This window comes from Vulpes vulpes, chromosome 15 (genome assembly GCF_048418805.1).
Source record: "Vulpes vulpes isolate BD-2025 chromosome 15, VulVul3, whole genome shotgun sequence".
Lineage (NCBI taxonomy): Eukaryota > Metazoa > Chordata > Mammalia > Carnivora > Canidae > Vulpes > Vulpes vulpes.
The window spans coordinates 56522933-56545345 of record NC_132794.1 but is presented as its reverse complement, the minus strand read 5'-3'; the positions used below and the strand labels follow the sequence as shown (position 1 = coordinate 56545345).

Genomic DNA, 22413 nt, shown 5'->3' with positions numbered 1-22413 from the left:
ACTGTATAGTAAGTGATATTAATCAATTAATGTTACATTTCTTAGGTGTAAAAATGGTTCTATGAGAGGACAATGTCATTCTTAGAAGATTCACCTTGAATTTTTTATGAATATCATGATATCTGCAACTCAACTGTAAATGACGCAGCAAAACAATCTGTATACAGATAGAAAACACCTATATAGAGGTAGATCCACATATAGATAGAGATAGATATGGATATAGTAAAACAAATGTGGTTAAAAATATTAACTAGGACTCTAGATGAAAAAGATGGAGATATTTATTACACTAGACTCTCAACTTTCCTGTAGTTGAGAAAAAAAATTTTTTTTAATTTTAGGATTTTATTTATTCATTCCTGAGAGACACAGAGAGAAGCAGTGATATAGACAGAGGGAGAAGCAGGCTCCTCAACAGGGAATCCAATTTGGGACTCGATCCCTGGACCGGGATCATGCCCTGAGCCAAAGGCAGACTCTCAAAGGTGATGTTGAGCCACCCCGGCATCCTGAGAAAAAAAAAAATCTTAAATAAAAGTCTGGGTAAAATTTAAGTTAACATGCTAACATTTGGCCAAAGTATAAAATATTAAGATATGCATATCCTATGACCCAGCAGCTGTACTTCACCAAATCTCCCCCTAAAGAAACTCACCCAGGGATCCCTGGGTGGCGCAGCGGTTTGGCGCCTGCCTTTGGCTCAGGGCGCGATCCTGGAGACCCGGGATCGAATCCCACATCAGGCTCCTGGTGCATGGAGCCTGCTTCTCCCTCTGCCTGTGTCTCTGCCCCTCTCTCTCTGTGACTATCATAAATAAATAAAGCAGTGCTCTTTAAAAAAAAAAAAAAGAAAAGAAAAAAAAAGAAACTCACCCATATGCACACCAAAGAATACACAGAGGTGACAGTATGTGTGCAATTACCTATGACTATATTACATAAAATATGACCTTCATCTTATAAAGGAATGATCTCCTTTCCTGGCTTTGATGAAGTAAGGAAGCATGTCGAGAGGCCCAAATGTAAGAAATTAAAGGCAGTTCTAGGAGCTGAGGGTAGCCTACAGTCAACAGTTTGAACTTCAAACCCTCAGTCCTTGGAAGAAACTGATTTCTTCCAACAACCACAAGAGCTTGGAAGTAGATTCTTCACCAGTCAAGATTCAGATGTGACAGCAGCTCTAGCCAACATCCTGACTGCAACCCTGAGAGTCCCTAAGCAGAGTACCCACCTAAGCCATGTCTCAACTCCTGACCCACAGAAACTGAGATAATAAATTTCTGTTGTTTTAAGCACTAAGTTTGTGGTAACATACAGCAACAGAAAAATAATATAACACAGATGCATGAGTGTTCACATATTCTAACACAGATTCACAAAAAAACATAACAAATGTATTGCAGACACACAAAGATAGCAAACCAACTATCTATACTTAAAGGATCAGACAAGTGGGATGTCAAAGAAAATGAATAGACAAGTAGATAGTTAAGTGATAAAAACTAGCCACTGGGAGAAAAATTGATAGCTGAAAGAGTGAGCAGAGTAGAACTGAATGACTTCTGAAGGAAATACATTGTTAGTATTTGGTTGTATAAAAGACAATGTTATAAATACTTATGATCTAATGTACTTTGCTCACCCAACTCATAACTTGAAGAAATTTCTGTGGGTAGAACACATTTTCCACATCTAGTAAAGTGAGATAAGACTGAACTGCATAAAGTCTTAATTGCTGGTCTTCTGTTTCATCATCAAAACCTACAAGAAATTGATACATCATTTTAACCTCCACTAAATTCTCTAAGTACTCTGTAATAAAAACATTTAATTTTTAGATCTCTATTTTATAGAATGCAGTAATATACTAACCTTCCGCCAGCAGTCTCAAAAAGTTATTGGGAATATCAGGATGCATGACATCTCCTCCCACTGAAAACACAGCATTCATGGTCTGAATAAACCATGCATTATCAGGGGCATATGTGTCCACAGTGTTAAGAACAAGTACACTTCCAATGCCACTTATTAAAATCATCTTTTCTGCATCAATCTTTAAAGAATAATCCCCAACCCATCCTACTTTGGCATTTTTATTCTTAACCTCTGCAAACAAATTGTTCTATATTCTAGTTTTATGTAAAACAGGTGCTCAGTAAAAGCTTATATAATAAGCTTAATAAACTAAGTTCACGTTGCTTTATCTAGCACTGTGCCTTGCATATAACTAAGCATCCAATAAATAAGTGTGAAATAATTTAAAGAAATGGTCCTGCTGACTAAGGACAAATAATGGAAAATGATCTACACTTCAAAGAGGCTAAATGTGGTGTATCTACCTGAACAAGCTATTTAACCTCTTTTCTAATCTGTTTCACTTCAGTTCTAAAATTCTCTCATTCCACTGGCTAGAGCTATAGCACTGGCTAGCACAAAACTATACTTAAGCAATTTCCAAGACAACTGGATTAGCAGTTGCATTTATTCTTTTAAATAACAGACATCTTAAAAAGAATAGAATATCCTTGTGACCTATAACTTTATTCTAAATTAAAAAGGAAATGTGAAAAGTGACACGTGAATGGAGTTCCCAACCACCTTACTGTGACAAGTTCCAGTATAAACAATAGTGGAAAGGATAAATTTTAGCATACCGATCCCTACTCCCAAGGCCCCCTGCAAAAAACAAGAACTTTAACCAGAAAACAAACGAAGTATGAAGCAAAGTCAAAGACAAGGAGGCACTGAAAGAGGAATCAGGCAGGGGTTCCTTTATCTTTCTGCTCATAATACTGACCAATCAAATGAAAAGAACCAAGGAAAAAGCCATCCACTAAGAAGCCTACACAATTCCCATTTTTGATAAGAAACACTTAATTATCAGGTATGGGAAAAGTTACTGTTGCATCTCCGAATTCAATTTGCAAGAGACTATACCTAAACCAATCATTCTAAAGTTACTATGTAACCAAAGGCATTCATGACTCATGGTCCAAACAAAGGATATTTCTCAGCAAGCTCAGCTATTTTGCCAACCAAATTAACAATAATATATTCTTCTTTGCTCTGATGTAAATATTCAAGCATTTTCTGGACAATCACTGTTATATTCTGTGCATTAGTAATTCTGTAAAGAAGTTCCAGTGTCTATAAGAAAAAGGAATAAAAACAGTATTATAAAATAATATCATTTATGAATGATAATGCCAATAAATACAGCAATATACAGATTTATAGCAACAGTTGATTCTCCCACTTTTACATGGATCAACTGGGCAGTCAGAGTTAATAGGTGCTGAAGAAATGCACATTTTAACTGAAATAGAACTTAAGAAAAGTAGAACCTAGTGTCAAAAAAATAAATTATGATCAATTCCAAAGTCTAAAAGCCTTCTAACTGATATCAATAATTATAATCTGACTACCTTCATAAGAGGCATGATATCAATAATTATAATCTGACTACCTTCATAAGAGGCCACGTAAAGACCAAAAACTTAAAAGGCTTATAATCTATTTTCTAAAAATGTAACAGCTTCTTAAACCTGTATTACTTATGCCTGTATGTGCACGTGTATATATACACATACATACATATCTAAAAATCCAGTCTTGCAAACTTTATTCTCTAGTACCCAAACAATAGAAAACAGCCCCTAAGTGGGTTTGTCAGTTGAGGGCAAATGGCCTCTAGTGGATAGACAACGGTTGGTGGCTCAAGTGCCTCAAAGCCTTAGCAAGGCTTAAGGTCAGAATCTCAGGCAGCAAGGAAAAACCATGTTATAGCCACTTTCTCAACGCTCAGGGATATACCTCTTGCTTCCTCAAGTAAGATGAAGGAAGACTGGTACCAGAGTAAGCTCCCATTTGGCTGGGCTTTCCGAGGCCCTATATTAAGGTGCTAAAAATATTGTAACTCCCAGAAATCAATATGAGACCAAAAGCAATACTGAAAAAGTAATATTTACTGGTATTTCAGAATCAACATTAGCTGTCAGGAGAATTTCCACATATCCTCCTTGTCAAACTTGTTCAAAATACCTTTAGGGCTCTTTGTAATTTTTCAATCTTTACAGCCAAGATTTCAGGTACAAAAGACAATGGTTTCAGTTCATCTTAAACTCTATTTAAAATCTACAAAAACACAAGTCCTGTATCAATAGTTTCCAATTTATGTAGCTGTCTCAGACATGCTCCCTATACACTCTAAACTATCTATTTTTAGATAATTTACACCCAATTTATTTCCTACTCTAAGACCATGCAATTTAGCATTTCCAGGACTCCATGGGATATGGTGTTAGGAACTGCATGACTAGCTAGAGGTCCTTTATGTTAGCTCCTCTATGCCTTCTTTCTCCCTGTCAGAAAGAAAGATAATAAAACCAGGTAAAAGGGAATCCCAGTCTGAAGCAACAGGTCACTCCACACCCAAGAACTAAAGTTTATGTAATTACTTATAGAGATTAGATGTGACAGCAGCATTCAAAGAGACAGTACTACAGTGCCTTCGTGGGGCACCACTGAAACTCAGTATCTTCCCCAAAGAATTAAAACTGCGTTTCTCACTGCAGGTAATTTTAAGCAGATCAGAATTCTATTTTCCCTCTGACTCTCATTTTTATTTATCTTTGACTCTCATTTTTAAATGAGAGCCCTCAAATTAAATACAGCAATAAGAAAACTGTACTAAGTCAACTCTGTTCAATTTAGTAGCCAATCACAAAAAGAAAATGCATGCTCTGTATCTGTTCAAAGTGCAAGAGTCATGTAATTATTTGTTATTTTCCTTTGTCACCTTCTCATTTTTCTATGATGCCTACACAAAGAAATTATGTATCTGTGAACTTCCCATATTCATTTGAGACAGGTAACAATTTTCAAAAGAATAAAAATATGAATGAAAAAAAATATATATATATATATCACCTGAGCGGCTCAGTTGGTTAAGCGTTTGACTCTGACTCTGGATTTTAGCTCAGGTTATGATCTCAGGGTTGTGAGATGGAGCCCCACTTCTGGCTCCATGCTGAGTGTGGAGCCTGCTTAACAGTCTCTCTCTTCCTCTATCTCTGCCCCTCCCTCTCTGCTCTCTCTCTCTTATAAAAAAGAAAAGAAATAAATGTATTTGACTTCTTAAAATTATTTTTGTTTCAAAAATAGTACCTTTTAAATTAAAAATTTATAATTTTATCTTTTAAAATTATTCAATGAAATAGTGTTCTTTCAATAAACTATTTTGAACTCACTGCTTTTAAGTAACTTAGATGTTCAGTAAATTATCTTTATTATTTTTAAAATCAAAAATAGAACTACCTACTCAACTAGGTCCCATATTCCATTTTAAATGAAGGTACAGACTGATTTCTTTAACGAAAATTAATAGAACTATTTATATAGACACCCAGTGGACAAAAGGGAAAAGTTGAAAAAAATTAATTAAATTATACACCTTTCCTCCCAAGCAGTTCAAATCACTTTGGGGATATCTCTATTCTTTTAATATTCCTACATATTTAATAGAGACTGCATTAGTCCACTTTACAGATGTTAAGCAGAATATGAAAAAATCTTAATAGTCATAAATTACATCTTAAATTGTATTAACATAAAGACCTGGAAAGAGAATTTAGTTTTCCTCTTGGACCAAGAAGATATTAATGAATCCATACAGGTAACTGAACCTAACTCCTCCAACTCATAGTTTAAATCCATCCATGAGGATACTGACATAGGAATTTTTAGAAAAGCTCCTTAAACTTTAGTAGAAAAATAAAATACACTCAAAAGTTAAAATACATGTGTGTAAACACATATACACGCACATACACATTGCTAACTACTTAATTCTCTCCATAATACCAAAAAAAAGTTTATTAACACTCTGCATACACTATTCAAAATATCAGTTTACCTCTCTTTTAATAATGGGATCAGGATGGTCTAAGCATTCAATTATTGTCATCTGGTGCTGAAGAGCCAAAGTGGGATCCTGCTGGATAACATAGGTAAGAGCCTTCAGTCCTAAAAACAAAGATTACATTATATAAAGTGACTGGAAACAAATACCCAGCAAATTTCAAGAGTCCTCTTTGTAATTTCTGTCAATATTATCTAATCATCTTGGGGCACTTGGGTGGCTCAGGGCCATGAGATCCAGCCCTGCATCAGACTCCATGCTCAGCAAGGAGTCTGCTTGAGACTCTCTCTCCCTCTCCCTTTGCCCCTCCCCCCACTCATGCGCAAGTGGCCAGTGCTCCCTCCCTCTCAAATAAATAAATAAATAAAATATTCTAAAACTTTACTAATCATCTTACCTAAATACTTGAGATTTATTTTAGGTGAAAGAACAAATTTTCCAATGCACTTGGCAGCCTTCTCAAGTAATTCTGACTTAGGATAAATAGAATAAACTGTATGCACACATTCAAACAGAATCGCTGGAGAAAGAAAATATAAAATATCAGGGATCATTTTAAGGCATAATAAAAGAACATACTTGTATAGAACTCATAACAAAACAGATTAAAAGGTCAGTTTTAGTAAAAAATCTTATCTATGGAAAATTTTCAAAGACAGGAACTTTGATATTTTCAGGCTTACACACTTATCAGGATTATGTTACCACAGCACAATCTAAAGAGGATTAGATAGATAGATAGATAGATAGATAGACAGATAGATAGATAGAAATGATGCATTCATTCATGCAACAAGTATTTACTGAATACCTCCTATGTGCGCCAGGCACTGTTGTAACAGTATGGATACAACAGTGGGGAAAAAAAAGTAAGACAGAAAACCCTGCCTTTATGGAGTTCACATTCTAATGTACACATAGTAATACACTCATTGTTCTTTTTCTTTTTTAGATTATTTTATTTTATTTATTCATAGAGACAGAAAGAGAGAGAGAGACAGAGAGAGAACGAGGCAGAGACACAGGCACCATACAGAGAGCCTGACGTAGGACTCGATCCCGGGTCTCCAGGATCACGCCCTAGGCTGCAGGCAGCGCTAAACCGCTGCGCCACCGGGGCTGCCCACACTCATTGTTCTTATATAAACATTATGTCCAACACTCCTTGAATGCTTTAAAATAACTTGTTCTCAAGCAGTTTCTACCACTTATACACAGAACCAATATATATAGTTTATTTTAATATAATCATTTTAGGATGCTTTAGCATTCATTTCAAAGTAGGACCACTTCAAAAAAAATCAAGTCAGTCCTTTAAAACCAGTCTCAAAAAACATAGAACAATCAACTGAAACTGAACATCTTGTTGACAGTGTTCAAATTTGATTTTCTAATATAGTCAAAGCTCTGATAAATATGATAGATGATCAAAGTGGACACTAAAATTTTTTTTCAAACTTTTTTAAAGTTCCTAAGTCAAGGAGGTGGACCATCGCCATGGTAAAGAAAAACCAGTGAAGTATCATTAAGTTCTGCATGTGCTATGGAGTTACAGCAATGAGAAGTGAGATATGAAATCCAACAGACTTAACAATTCTACTACAAATTGAAGCATATCCAAGTGTCCTTGATAGAATCATTTCTTCTCTATTTCCAAAAGCCTAAAACAAAACAATCAGATACTTTTTTGTGTACAAGACAGATCTTGAATATTCAACTAGCTATGTTTTACACTGCTAAATTGCCTATCAATTTACACCCAGATTTTGTGTAAGAAGCTTTATTTAAAACCCTTTCTATAGAAGAAAGAGAAAATGAATCAGAAATATAAATTTCTCCCTAAGAAGGGAACTGACTTTAAAAGAAAATCTACAAAGTAAGTTAATTAAACCTAAAAAGATACACTGTATATTCAGATGTTGTGCTGTAAGTTGTCCTTACTCCATGTTATGAAAAAAGCAAACATATGACTTTATGAACTAAACAAAGAGAGGCTTGGTCAAGTGACTAACCAAGTAAGGCAGGAGTGGATAAATTACTAAGTCTAGCCCTTGGCCTACTTTTGCAAGCCTGTAAACTAAGAATGATTTTTACATTTTTAAATTGAGATATAACTGACATACAACTTATTTTAGTTTCAGGTGTACAAATACATTTTTTAAAGTTTCTGAAAAAGAGGCACCTGAGTGGCTCAGTCAGTTGAGCGTCCAACTCTTAGTTTCAGCTCAGGTCATGATCTCAGGGTCTTGAGATCAAGCCCCAAAATGGGCTTCCCACTCACCAGAGAGTCTGCTTGAGATTCTTTCCCCATCTCCCTCTCTCTTCCACTCCCCCCCTGCTCCTCACGCTCCCTCCTGGTCACTTGCTCTTTCTCTCCCTACTCTGTTGCTCTCTAAAATAAACAAAATATTTTTTAAAAATAAAAATAAATTTTAAAAACTAAGGTTATAAGAAAAACAAAGCAAACAAAGGAGAGTTTCTGACAGAAACCTATGGTACCGGGACGCCTACATGGCTCAATGGTTGAGAGTTTGCCTTTGGCTCAGGATGTGATCCCAGAGTCCCAGGATCAGGTCCCACATAAGGATCCCTGAGAAGCCTGCTTCTCCCTCTGCCTATGTCTCTGACCCTCTCTCTGGGTCTCTCATGAGTAAATAAATAAAATCTTTAAAAGAAAACCTATATTACCTACAAAGCCTAAAATATTTACTACCTGGACCCCTTTTCAGAAAAAGTTTGCCAAAAACCCTGAATTAACAGGCAGCCCTAAGTAAGACTAAAAATAATGCTGCTCAAGCACCTCAGTAGCCCAGTCGGTTAAGCGTCTGCCTTCAGCTCAGGTCATGATCCCCAAATCAAGCCCCAAGTCAGGCTGCCTGCTCAGTGGCAAACCCATTTCTCCCTCTCTATCTGCTCTCCCCTCCACTCGTGTGCTCTCCCACTCTCAAATAAATAAATAAAATCTCTGGAAAAAAAAAAAAAAAGATTCTCCATCTTCTGTTGTAACTGACATGGTTTCCTTTACAGATTCCTACCATTCAGAACTCTCCTGCTATCAAACTGTGTTACTACAAAAGCTTCTCTACCCACCTAAAATCTAAACTTATTTAGATTTCTGGAAAGCTAGTACAGGTAAAATTACTAGTTCAAAAATTACACTTTTTAGTCAACTTAGGCATAAATGAGCTAAAAATGAATTTAATAGGTTTTTAAATTATTTTTCCACTGGAGCTAAGTCCCTTTATTCCATTGCTCTACAAAAATCTAAGTCCACAAATGAAATAGCGGCCACCCTAATGTCTCCCCTCTACAGAGGTTTCAAAAAAGTGCTTCTGAGGATTTCTAAATAAATGTAAAAACACAATGTGAAGTTTTATTTTCTCTTCCAAAGCAACCTAGGTCCTAACCAAATTATCAAGTAAAAATTATCAAATTAAAAATAACATTCTGACATTTGTAATACTGTGGTTTTATCATAGGTATTCAATTATGCACAAAATCTGAAGAGGTTCCACTGACACCTTATCCTTCAGACTAGACTTTACTTTCATATGAAGTAAGTTAAGTCTCTATCTGTTGACCCCACTTTGGCAAGGAGATGTGGGTATCACCCAATGGGATAGAAGTCCAGGTTCTCCACTCTGCCTCCTTTGACACTAGGAGAAGGGATCCTTGTTCCCTCTGAGTAGGGGATGGGAATCTCTGCTGATACTATCTTGCCTGGGAAAGTAAGGGGCATTACTTCATTAGTACTCCCTACGTGGCCTCCACTGATACTGCTAGCGTGGCCTGAGTATCCCTGACCAGTGGTAAAAGCTCCAACTCTCTAGGAGGCTTCCTCTAACACCACCCCAGCAAAGACAGGAGAAGTACTTCGTTAACTCCCTATTCCTAAATATGAGAAATCCCAGCTTCCCCACATCATCTCCACTGACAGTGCAAGGGAGGGGTGACCCCCTTCAACACCTGGGAGGGATGAAGTTCTTGCTCTCCTCTTGGGCTTCTCCACCATGAGTCCAGTGGAAGGGTTGGGAAGCTAGTTATACCTGGTGAAGGGGAAATCTTGGCTTTCCACTCAGTCTTTTCTGCCATGTGTGATGGCTGGCTGGGATAGAGAGGCTAGCTCTTCCCCTAAGCGCCCCGAGGTAACCTCTGAAAATGGTTTGCTATTCACTCGACCCAAAAAACCCTACAAAATCATGCAAATCAAGAGGTCCAAATCTTCATACTCATTTTAAGGACACACATGAAACTACCCAGGCCATCAAGGGTATGCATATCTTAAAAGCCATCTAATATATGAAAGATGTCACTTTGCAGAAGCAGTGTGTGCCATTCCGTCACTACAATGGTGGAGCTGGTAGGTGTGCCCAGGCCAAACAGTGGGCCTGGACACAGGGTCAGTGGGCCAAGAAGAATGTTGAATTTTTACTGCACATGCTTTAAAAATGCAGAGTAATGCTGAACTTTTCAGGGTTTACATGTAGATAGATCCTCTGGTCATTGAGCACATCCAGGTGAACAAAGCAGCCAAGATGCAGCGTAGAACTCAACAGGGCTCATGGCCGGATTAACCCATACATGAACTCTCCCTGCCACATCGAGATGATCCTTGCTGAAAAAGAGCAGACTGCTCCTAAACCAGAAGAGGAAGTTATACAGAAAAAAACATCCCAGAAGAAACTGAAGAAACAAACACAGCTCAGGAGTAAATTCTGCATAGAATAAATGCAAATTTTTTTAAAAATAGGCTATTGTCTAAGTCTTCTATCTTGCTATTTTGCCCTTTTCTTGTCAGTCCTTTAGCTAGACAGCAGGCTTTTTTCTTGGGGCATTTTTGTCTGCACCTGTCGGTGTTTCCAGGTTGCTGGCTCTCCTGTACCCAGTTTGGGGACTATGAGGCAAAAAGAAAACCCAAGGTATTCACTGTGACATTGTTCCTTGCATTACAAGGTCCCAAACCAGTCTACCTTCATTTCTCCAACCTTTCAGAGTCATATGTTAATTTTACATATAATAGCCATAAGAGGGGAAAAACAGGGAAATGATTGTTCTGTTCCTTCTACTCCATTATATAGAAGTCTCCTGATTTATTAAATAGCTTATGAAAAATGTTACTCTCATCTTATCAGTACTCTGCCTAAATATCTTCCATATCTCTGGATTTATATACAGTATAAAGCCAAACTCACTTGGCTGCCATGAGAGGACCTCTGCAATATGGCCTTTCCACTGTTCCCACTATGAAATGTCCATGCAGGCTGCTGGTAAGTCAATATTCTCTGAAACAGTTTTAAACATCCCTACTTCTATACCTTCTCTCATGTTTCCTCTTCCTGAGCCCCCTAGACCTCCCTTCTGACTATCTGAATCCAACCTACCTTTCAGAGCCCCATTACCTCAATAAATCCTTGTGTGTAGTCCTCAGGCCCACAGTGATCTCTACCACCTCTGGACTCCTACAGTATTTATTCCCTGCACCACCACTTAGCATTCTACCTTATACTGGGTATTATGCTTTCATAAATAAGCTATTTCTCCCATTATATTGTAAATTCCTGTGACGCCTGGGTGGCTCAGTGCTTGAGCATCTGCCTTTGGCTCGGGTCATGATCCCAGGGTCATTGGGATCAAGTCCCGCATCAAGATCCCCACAGGAAGCCTCCGCCTATGTCTCTGCCAATCTCTCTGAGTCTCTCATGAACAAATAAAATCTTTTAAATTCCTTGAAGGCAAAGATTATATTTTATACTTCTTCATATACTCTATATCACTTTGTATAATGTCTGGTATATAACAGCAGTCAATAAATGTCTTTGGTATGTTTATGTTTTGACTTAACACTAAGGTAAGTTATAATAATGAAACTTTCATAAAAATATGGTTTAGAAAGTATAAAGCCAAAATCCAATCAGATAACTAATAAAAGTAATCTTCTTTTTCTTTAATTAAACTAAAACACATTTTAAAAAATATTTTATTTATTTATTCATGACACACAGAGAGAGCAGGCTCCATGCAGGGAGCCCAATGTGGTACTCAATCCCAGGACTCCAGGATCACACCCTGAGCCAAAGGCAGACGCTAAACCGCTGAGACACCCAGGCATCCCTCAACTAAAACATTTTAATTATTGATTAACCCAATACCAGATACTGGGCTAGACTCAGTCTCTTCCCTTAAGAAGTTCATAATTTCAAATGCACATTCTTCAGCAATTAACTCTTTATGGTAGCACTATGAGAGAATAGTCTACCATTGACAAAATCACTGTCAGTTATAACTGTATCAATACAAAAGGAGGGAAGCCTTACCAAGGAGGGAAAGATTAATAAAAGAAATAAACAAAACAACAGAAACTATAAGGTTTCCATGGCAAGGTGAAACACTGGACTAACAGCCTACAAAGAAGCAAACTTGCTGGTGTTCCCAGAAATTTTAATAAAAGAAAGGTGCCCTTGTGGGAAACATTAAAAAATATTTCTTTCGGGTATACAGTGTTCTCCAAGTGAAAAGAAATGGGTAACAGTGGTTATCTCCAAGAAAGGGAGCTGGGTGGTAGTGGTAAGGGTCAAAGGGACACTTACTGTTCACTGTATACTTTTTTGTACCTTTTGAATTTTGAACCATGAGCAAATATTGCCTATTCCAAAAAAAAAAAAAATTAAAGCTGAAATGTCAATTACAAAAATAAAAACAAAAAAAGTTCTACAAGAAAAAGAAAAGCAGATCCTTAACTGATTGTAAACAGAATTCCTTGGAAGTCTTTCACACTCTTATCCTACACACTAAGTATATCTCAAGTAAAACTTTTTATCTTGGCTACCTGCAAAGACTCTGACATTTCTCTGGATCGTCTGACAGTTCCTAGCCTAACCACCTGTGTCAGTAAGGATCATCCAGAGGTAAGGATGGAACAGATCTACTGGGTTACCTTCACAGTCAATTAGATGCTTAGTGAATATTTTTAGTATAAAAACAATTTCTCTTTAAAAATAAAATATTTTAAAAAGAGAGAATTTTAATTCAGGTCAATGTTTAAAACAAAGTCATAATTTCAAAGTAGTTCTATTATCCAATGCTTACATTGAAAAATAACCCAAAGAACCATCTTAAAAATTAACATACAAAATTCTTTTGGAATTTATAGTAGTCTAACACACATTTTGCTAAAATACCAAAAAGCACTGTTAATCATTAGAGTAGCATTTACATATGTTACCTACCATATGTGACATTGTGATTTAACTCGGCTCTTCGTAAGGATTCATCAAGAACATCATACATTAATTCACTTGTCCTGTTTAAAAGATATTTTATTTGCAGTAGAATTATAGTATTATAACTCAATAAAACAGTTTTTCAAACTTCTCTCTCTTTAAAACTGAGGATCTACAGAAAAGAAGTGAAAAAAATTCATTTTATGAAGATATGGAAATTTCACTTCTTCAAGAATCCATTTGCTCTTTCTCATGAGTTTAATTTCCTGTTTTATAAAAGCTGACTAGTCAATGCAGAGATATCCATAAGTCAATCAACTCTTTACCTATACCTAGTCTACAAATCAGGCTTTTGTTTCATTGAGCATACTACCTCTTATAATTTTATTTATAATAAAATATGCTACCTGTTTCAAGTTACTACAGTAATACCTCACACATCCAGATTATTCCAGATGGTAACCATGTAATTTTTTTTTTTTAATATTCAAATACCGTCTTTCTTTGAGCAGCACCAGGTTCTCTGGGAAAAAATTTCAACTTTCATTTATGTTAAATGTAAAGAAATTTCATTTTGTGAAACAGGTTTGTACCACTCCTATGTCTTTATGGTTACTGATTACAATTACAGTAACTGGGTTGAGGTAGCTACTGTAAGAAAATGCAGTGCTTTCTAGAGCATTCTGCCTCCAAACCTAGAAAAGTCCCTCTAAGAAGTCAGTGTGAAACTATGGCTCCTAAATTGGCATTTCTGTCTATATTTTACAAGTTCAAAAAGGACTAACAGAAAAAAAAAAAAAAAACTACCATCAACATACGATACACACAGTAGTCTTGCAGAGAAACTATACTGTAATACAAACAAAAAGATAAAAAATAACATAGGACTACACAAATAACATATCAACATTTCTTTTTCAGAAAATTTCTTTTATCCAAATATACAACTATAAAATTTAATTTTAAGTACATAACTTTTATTCTATCTTGACTAACATGTAATTATCCAGTGAGAATCCAGAACCATATTCTAAAATCCCTCATTTTATTGTGTAAGCACTTTTTTCCAGACAATAACCACAAAGCAGACATTACAACCCTTCCCCCACCTCAAATTTGGTAATACTACACCTAGATTACAGTCTAGTTTCTCAATTTTAAAAGCCAATGTCTGGCATAAGAGTCATAATTAACCACATGAAAATGTGGAAACGTTTGCAGACATGATCAAGCAATGTTAATAACCTAAGATGAAGAATGCTATAAAACACAAGAAAATATTCAAACAATAGACATAAAAGAATATAAATGTAAGACGTTTCCAGTAAATTATCTCTTTCAATTAAATATATTAGAATCCTGTTATAAAATAACATTTTTACTTTGCCACACTGAGCTAATCATGTCTTTAAAAATACAAGATTTGTGTTAACATAAAATCTCAGAGTTGGGACAAAGGAAAAAATATTTTAATGTTCCACAGCATCAGTAAAGAGTTCCACTCTACTCATTTCATTTCGAATAAGTCTATGCCAACTGAGCTCTCTGTGGAGACAAGCACTCTGTTTGTATTGTTTGTAACTTTGTATGTATTCCACACATTCATTCATAAAGGAAAGAAGATAATGAGTTAATAAATTTAGTAAATTCACTAAATGCCTCCAAAGTTACTTCATGAAAACATACTGTCACTGGATCTTTTTAGATCAGTGAGGTCTGGTTGCATTATTATGAAATTCATGATTTTAAAACAGAATTCCAGTGAACTCCAACTAGAGCTACACAACAGGATAGGTTGGATTATATACAATAAAATTAGGACAAACACTTTTAATGTGCATATCTACTTCCATCACCTCCAGTTTTTTGACTTAGGTTTTGATCAGGAATTGAGATTCAGAAACACAGAAAAAGTAACATAGCAATACCAAGAGTGATAAAGTCCAATTAGCTCTCCTTAGCAGCTCACAGGCAGATGGACAGTGACATGACACTGACAAGGAATTAGTAGGAGCAAGAGCCTAGAAGACAATCCCTTTGTAAAGCTAGGCCAAAGAATTAGAAGGTACCCTACTACATGGAGGAGAACCATATCTCACAAAGTCAAAACACTGATCAGCAAATTTTTTTTTTTAGTAAATATTTTCTTAAGACAGAAACTCAAGTCATGGTCCTTGCTCTCAAGGGAACTAAAATCTAGTTCAACTTGCTCTTGAACACTTCAGGAAAAAAAATTTTAAATATGTATGTACATATATAGTGAGAAAGAACAGTAAGACAAATGCAAATAATTGATGACTCTAGGTAAAGAGTACAAGGAAGCTTCTTGTACTATTCTTGGAACTTTCCTTTAAATTTGAAAAACTATGGCAAAATAAAAAGCTATAAAAATATATATATAATCAAAAAGACACCCATAAAAAATTTAATATAAAGTACTGGCTAAAAGAATAACCCAGACAAAGAAATTAAGATGAAGTACTCATATTCAATTAAAGCAAGAGTCAGCAAACTATCGTCCACAGGCCTATCCTGGTTGGATATTTGTTTTTGTATGACTACAGGCTAAGAATGGTCTACATTTTTAAATGACTGGGGAGGAAAAAAAATCAAAGGAAGAATTTTTTTTCCAAAGGAATAATATTTCATGACAGATAAAGATTATATGAAATACAAGTTTTAATGTCCAAAGAAAGTTTTTTTGGAACACAGCAATGTTCATTCATTTACATGTTGTCTATGGCTGTTTTTGAGCTATACAACAGCAGGCTTAAATGGCTACAACATACAATCCATAAAACTTAAAATATTTATTATCTGGACCTTTACAGAAAGTTTCCCAATCCCTACACTAGAATGATTAAGAAGGTATCACGGAAGAAAAGGAACCTCAGAGGTACCTTTCCCTATGAGCAGAATTTAGATAAGCAGAGGGCCAGGATTATCCCAGCAACCTGTTATATACTTCTTAAAATGGCTTATTTATCATTATTAAGTCAATTAAACATTGGGATAATCTGATGTATGAAACTTCTAGGTGATGAGCTATCAGAGCATCAAGTTTACTTAGAATAGTTTACCTTTGATCATCTTTTCCTAGTAGTCCTAATATTCTCAAGAGCTGGATTTGTAACCATGGCGCTGGCACACTGTGGTAATTGAAATCTACTGGGAGCTTTCCTCCAACTACTTGCTTCAAAATTGTCACAAAACTCCCCGTCAAGTCTTTATATCCAGATGAATTCTCCTATAACCAAACAAAAAACAAAAAACAAAAACAAAAAATATTCTGTTAAGAATAATGTCTTATCAAATATAAAATAGATTTGGCTGAAATGCCATACAGAATCTAACTTAATATATGTTCACTTAGAAGTTTCAGGTTCACATTTAATCAAACAGTGCTCTAATCTGTTTGATTTCTTCCATGATGAAACTACTCTGGCTACTTGATCCAAAGCTGAATCATCCCTCAAAAGCTTGCACCACTCTCTACTTATCCCCACACAGTCTCAATCACATTTCATAAGTTCTCATAATTACATCTTATATAGAACTTTTATTAGCCAATACCAGCAATTAAATCAAAAAGGGAAAAGAACCGGCATATTGAAAAGGGGCAGCATTACCACTACTTTTGATGAAAATCAAAGCCTGTTTGCAATCTCTGAATTTTGTTTGCAAAAGACTTCTCATGTAAGTAATCTAAGTGTGTTCTGGGTGGAGGAGCACAGGGCAGTCAAGACCACTCAAACATTCAAACCTCCCAAAATCAGTGCATCTGCCTTTTAAAAATTAATTAACCCTATAGTATTTAAACACACCTGTGCTTCTGAATGAGTGTGCTTTGGTTACTTATCTGATGAATCTCTTAGACTGGGGAAATGACATACATATTCTTCAAACATTAGATTCATTGTAATTTTTATTTCATTATCAAGGACACACTTTTGGAAGAGAAATAACAGCTCTTTGAAAGTTTAATAAATGTTAGAGAAAAATAAGATTTAACATCAATTATCTATTTATACCAATCTATTTTGGAGCACAATGCATAAAAATGAAGACACCCTTCAACCTGTAGTTGTAAATTGAATTCAGTAACATATGCCATTTTGTTTTATAGTACTCATGGAGTCTCTCACATATATATAAAACACACAAAGGGGTTTCAGGCACTGGGGCTGAATTAATATAAACCTACATGACCATTTAGAAAATTTTACCATACCATTCAACCTTCCTTTCTGATCTGATACAGTATCGATGGAAGGAGACAACATAGTAGTCCATATACCTTGCACAACCCCTATCCACTCTCCTCATTTGTATAAGCTGTCACACATATTTCAGGAATTTGTATAAAAGAAAGTTACTCCTTGGGGCACCTGGGTGGCTCAGTTGGCTAAGTGTCTGACTTTGGCTCAGGTCATGACCTGAGGGTCCTAGGATCGAGCCCTGTGTGAGGCCCTGAGTCAGGCCCAGTGTCAGACCTGGCGCTCAGTCAGGAGTCTGCTTCTCCCTCTCCCTTTGCCCCTCTCCCTGCTCGTGCTCTCTCTCTGATATATAAATAAAATCTTAAAAAAAAAAAATTTAAAGGAAAGTCACTGCTTGAAAAACCACAGTTACAAATTTCAATCACCTTCCAAAGGTATCATTTTTCCATACATCTTTAGTAACACAAAAAAACTTAGTCATTTAAAAAAGAGACTAAATAAATAAATAAATAAATAAAAAAGAGACTAATCCTGTAATATGCCTACAACTCACGCTATCAAACTTGCAAAATTACTATTAAAAAGTCAATTATAAAAAAAGTCAATTATAAAAATTTGAAATGTTAATTAAGCATTTACTAAAAAACGTGAGTTTTCTTTTAATTCCATAATTACATTTTTCTAATGGCAACTACTCAGTACCTCCTGAAATTTCCAACTTACCTTAATCATCCTAAAGTATATGTGCAAAGAAGCAGCCATGACCCCAACATCTCTGTCACAAAGTGCTTTCCGAAACTTAATATGGATATGCTGTACTTGATTAGGAGCAATAAGATGGAATTTATATAATGCCAGAACAGCTTTTCTTCGTATAATCTCCCTAAAGATAAAAAATAAAATCTAAATAAATCATCTGAATTGTCAGACATTTAGTTTAAAAAGATTATAGATGAGATGACTTCAAAATATCAGCTATTGCCTTAATATAAAAAGAATGAATTATACATTTATACTAATTTCTTTATTCTAATCCACCAAACTATAAAAAGTAGTTCTCTCCAGGAGGTAAGACCTCAAGAGACTAACTGCTCATGTTATATAGTTCTAGTTACATAATTTTTGGCAATAAGCATGTATTTATTTTGAAACCAGAATAAACAAGGAAGATAAACATATTCCTTAACTCCCTAATTCCATTTTTGAAAGCCATCTCTCTAGAAACTGTGAAAAGTTTCAACAGTTCAAAGCTTAAACAGGTAATTCTGGCTAGCAAAATTAAACCTCTTTATTAATACTGAAAATCTCAGTAACATTCTACCTTTTAATATTTCTTTTTTTTTGTACCATAGGCAACCTAGAGGACTCCAAATACTCCAAATAGGAAGGGAGATTCACAGTAAAAGATGTTACCCTTCCCCTTGCCCAGCTCATGTTTCTAAAATATAAGAAGAGGAAAGTAGGAGCACCTGGGTGGCTCAATGGGTTGAGAGGCTGCCTTCAGCTCAGGTCATGATCTCAGGGGCTGCTTCTCCCTCTGCCTTTCCCTCTCCCTCACACCATGCCACCCCTGTGTTTGCATACTCTCTCTCAAATAAAATATTTTTTATAAAAAATGAAGAGGAAAGTATACACTAGTATTACACTTAATTTGTAACAGATACTGTCTAGCACACAAGAAGCAAAAATATTAAGTCGCTATACTATATTCATAATATAATTTCCAAGGAAGCATATTCCTTATTCTTCTCACTCATGCCTATTTCTAAATATTTCATATTTGCAGGCTATGCTGGCAGTACTCAAACAGCAGCAATGTCTGTCACAAAAGTGAAGTATTTATTTTTAGGGTTTCTTTTTTTTTTTTTTTTTTTTTTTAGGGTTTCTTAACACATATTTGTTACCTAAAATCATAGAATCTCAAAATTGAGATTACTCAATGCAATCCTCTGTGTTCCACTCAAGAATATCCCTTAGAAGATTCCTAACAAACGTCAAATTCAGCTTCTGCTAAATTCCATTAATAAGCAACTTACTATCCTCCTAGGCAAACTATAGCATGATGGAAACTTCTTTTTTACAGAGAAAGAAAAAGCAGATTAACAACAGATTTGCCATTAGTAGTATTAATACTATGATGACTGGAAACCATATCTCGGTGTATTGCTATTGAGTGTTAACCATTTCAGTTCTATGGGGCAGCCCCAGTGGCGCAGCGGTTTAGTGCTGCCTGCAGCCTGGGCTGTGATACTGGAGACCCGGAATCGAGTCCCATGTCAGGCTTCCTATATGGAGCCTGCTTCTCCCTCTACCTGTTTCTCTGCCTCTCTCTCTCTCTATGTCTCTATGAATAAATAAAATCTTTAAAAAAAATTTTTTTTCAGTTCTAAGAAAGTAGGTAAATGAGGTAAAATAAAATATAAACAGGCTCAGGAATCCGAAGGCCTGGCCCTCTATGGTGACACTAACAAAAGACATCAAGAGACCTGGGTTGAGGCTATAGGTCTGGCATGGTGAAATTCAAAAGTCAAGTGCAAGCCACATCTTCCTTGTGTCATCCCCTGGCCTACCTATGGCTAGCTCTGACCCATGTTCTTCCACATGGAGTTAAGTATGGCCATAACTGCGAAAGCAGTTTCAAACAGTCTAACTGGGGGGAGAGAAAAGAGGCCAGGATTTGAAATTAGAGTACATGGGAAGCAAAAAGGAAAAAATTCAGTTCTCAGAAGGATTTCATACAAAGACTCTATAAGTATGATTACCACAAAACAATGAGGGTATGGAAAAATTACATAAAAATAATGCTCTGCTATGATCAGATCAACCTGTAATTATCTAAGAAAAACTAGTACTTTATTTCTAGTAATTAAGTGTCTATAGCCATCATTTGTTCTGAACACAGATCTGACCTAGATAAAATATTAAAACAAGTTTGAAAAGCCTATGAAGTTATTCTATAATTCTTAGTAAAAGCTATCATTTTAGCCAGATAATTTATGGTCCAAAATTTCTTAAAGAAAACAAACCATAAGACAACACTTTATAATCTCAGAACACCAAAAATACTAGCTTAAAGAGACATATGAAATAAATATTGTGTGAATAACAAAAAAATATTAAAGATTATATAACTAAAATAGTGAAGCTGTAAGGAATCTTACAAGATTAGCAAAATACCACAAGTTAATAAGGTTTATATGGATATGTTCTGCTATAAAATAGAATCTGAATGTTGCAATTTTGCTATGAAAGCAACCCCAATATGGGGAAGTTCTGCATTCATAGCACTTGAACCACTGCCAGATTTTTTTCATTTCACTTTATCCTCAAAACAACTTTGTGAAAACTAACACACTTCAACCAACCCCATATAGCCAAAGGAAAAACAGGACCAATGCTGGTTAGCGGTAGAACTGAGAGGAAAGCCACAGATTCCTGACACTAAACCTCATTGACTCTCAGTTTAACTTTAGAAAACTGCCTGACATTTTCTCGAACCCACATAAAATAAAGCATGATGCTATCAAGGATTTTTGCATTAATATCTGGCAGTCAAAGGATATCCTCCACCCTAATAGCATTAAATTAAAGTTATAATAAATGTTTTAGTATAAATTTTTATTCTGAAAAATATAGTATAGACCCGTATCCAAAAAAAATGGACTTACTTAGAATGTTGAAGTTTATCTTCAATTAATGGAAGAACAGCTGGAATCATTTCTCGAGGGAAAATCTGGCTGACAATAGTAAGTGCCATACATACTTCTACCAGATTAGTGCTCTGCAAATCCTGACGTAATAATTAAGCAAACAAAACATTCAGTGCAAATTTTGAAACTTAGGATTAGTAAATTCAACATTGTAATGGTCCTATGTACTTAATAGTCTTCTACTAACTTTATAATTAATTTGTACATTCAGAACAGATCTAGAGAAAAAGACAACAGCCAGAAAAGTGTATCAGACTAAAAGTCTGAAGGAGATCTGCTTTCAAATGAAACCATAATAACAGCAGCAGAGGGTTAAATATTTCATTTAACCCTTACAACTGGGTTAAATTCTATTATTAGCCTCATTTTATAAACTCAGAAACTGATCTAAAAGATCTTTCTAAGTCCATTCTGTAAGCCTGGCTTCTTCCAACAATATCTGATTCAATATGTTTGAGGCAAAATGTCAGATGCCTATGGAAATAATTTTCATATTTACTAACATATAATACAGTACCTTTACAACTGTATTCACAAGGAGAAGCAGCAGTTCATGACTTTCATGTAAAAATAAAGAAACAGCCAAATAACCTATAAAATTTGAGGGAAAAAGTCTCATTATTACCTGCCAAAAATGAACTTTTCCCAATAAATTAAATAAAACAATAATACATTCCAAAATTTAAGTGTCAAAGATAATAGCTATAAATAACTATAAAGACAGATTGTAAAATATGAGGTTCAAAAACTTAAGGAAGATTTCAGGAGGTATGCTTTATCCTGAAATACGTCATAATCATGTATTTCACAGGATATACCTGAAACAGAAAAGAGGCTATATGTACCACCTTGAACTCCTATACATGACATGAGAAATACATGCCTTCTATCTTCTGTGCATATGTCTACACAAGCAATCAAAATATTTTCTATCTGGGCACCAGGGTGGCTCAGTGATTAAGCATCTGCCTTTGGCTCAGGTTGTGACCCCAGGGTCCTGAGATCAAGTCCCACATCAGGTTCCTCACAGGGAGCCTGCTTCTCCCTTGTCTATGTCTCTGCCTTTCTCTCTGTGTCTCCTATGAATAAATGAAATCTTTAAAATACGTATATATTTTTTCTATTTTATAGCCAAACATGCAACTATTCAACTGAATGAATTACCTAGGGATCCCTGGGTGGCTCAGCAGTTTAGCGCCTGCCTTCAGCCCAGGGCGTGGTCCTAGAGTCCCGAGATCGAGTCCCACATCAGGCTCCCTGCATGGAGCCTGCTTCTCCCTCTGCCTGTGTCTTTGCCTCTCTCTATGTGTGTATCTCTCATGAATAAATAAATAAAATCTTAA

At 35.6% G+C, this 22413-nt stretch overlaps 1 protein-coding gene across 1 annotated transcript in view; it reads right to left on the bottom strand.

Annotated features, from left to right (window-relative positions):
* Window positions 1-22413, bottom strand: part of AP4E1 (adaptor related protein complex 4 subunit epsilon 1) — a 54779-nt gene that overhangs the window by 23100 nt on the left and 9266 nt on the right. Inside the window, exons 4-13 of the mRNA XM_025998703.2 lie at window positions 21588-21661; window positions 21029-21150; window positions 18084-18243; window positions 16224-16390; window positions 13150-13223; window positions 6321-6443; window positions 5918-6027; window positions 3011-3150; window positions 1876-1988; window positions 1646-1764 (exon numbers count right to left, since the gene is read on the bottom strand). Coding sequence (XP_025854488.1) covers window positions 1646-1764; window positions 1876-1988; window positions 3011-3150; window positions 5918-6027; window positions 6321-6443; window positions 13150-13223; window positions 16224-16390; window positions 18084-18243; window positions 21029-21150; window positions 21588-21661 — 1202 coding nt within the window. The remainder of the gene's footprint in view (window positions 1-1645; window positions 1765-1875; window positions 1989-3010; window positions 3151-5917; window positions 6028-6320; window positions 6444-13149; window positions 13224-16223; window positions 16391-18083; window positions 18244-21028; window positions 21151-21587; window positions 21662-22413) is intronic.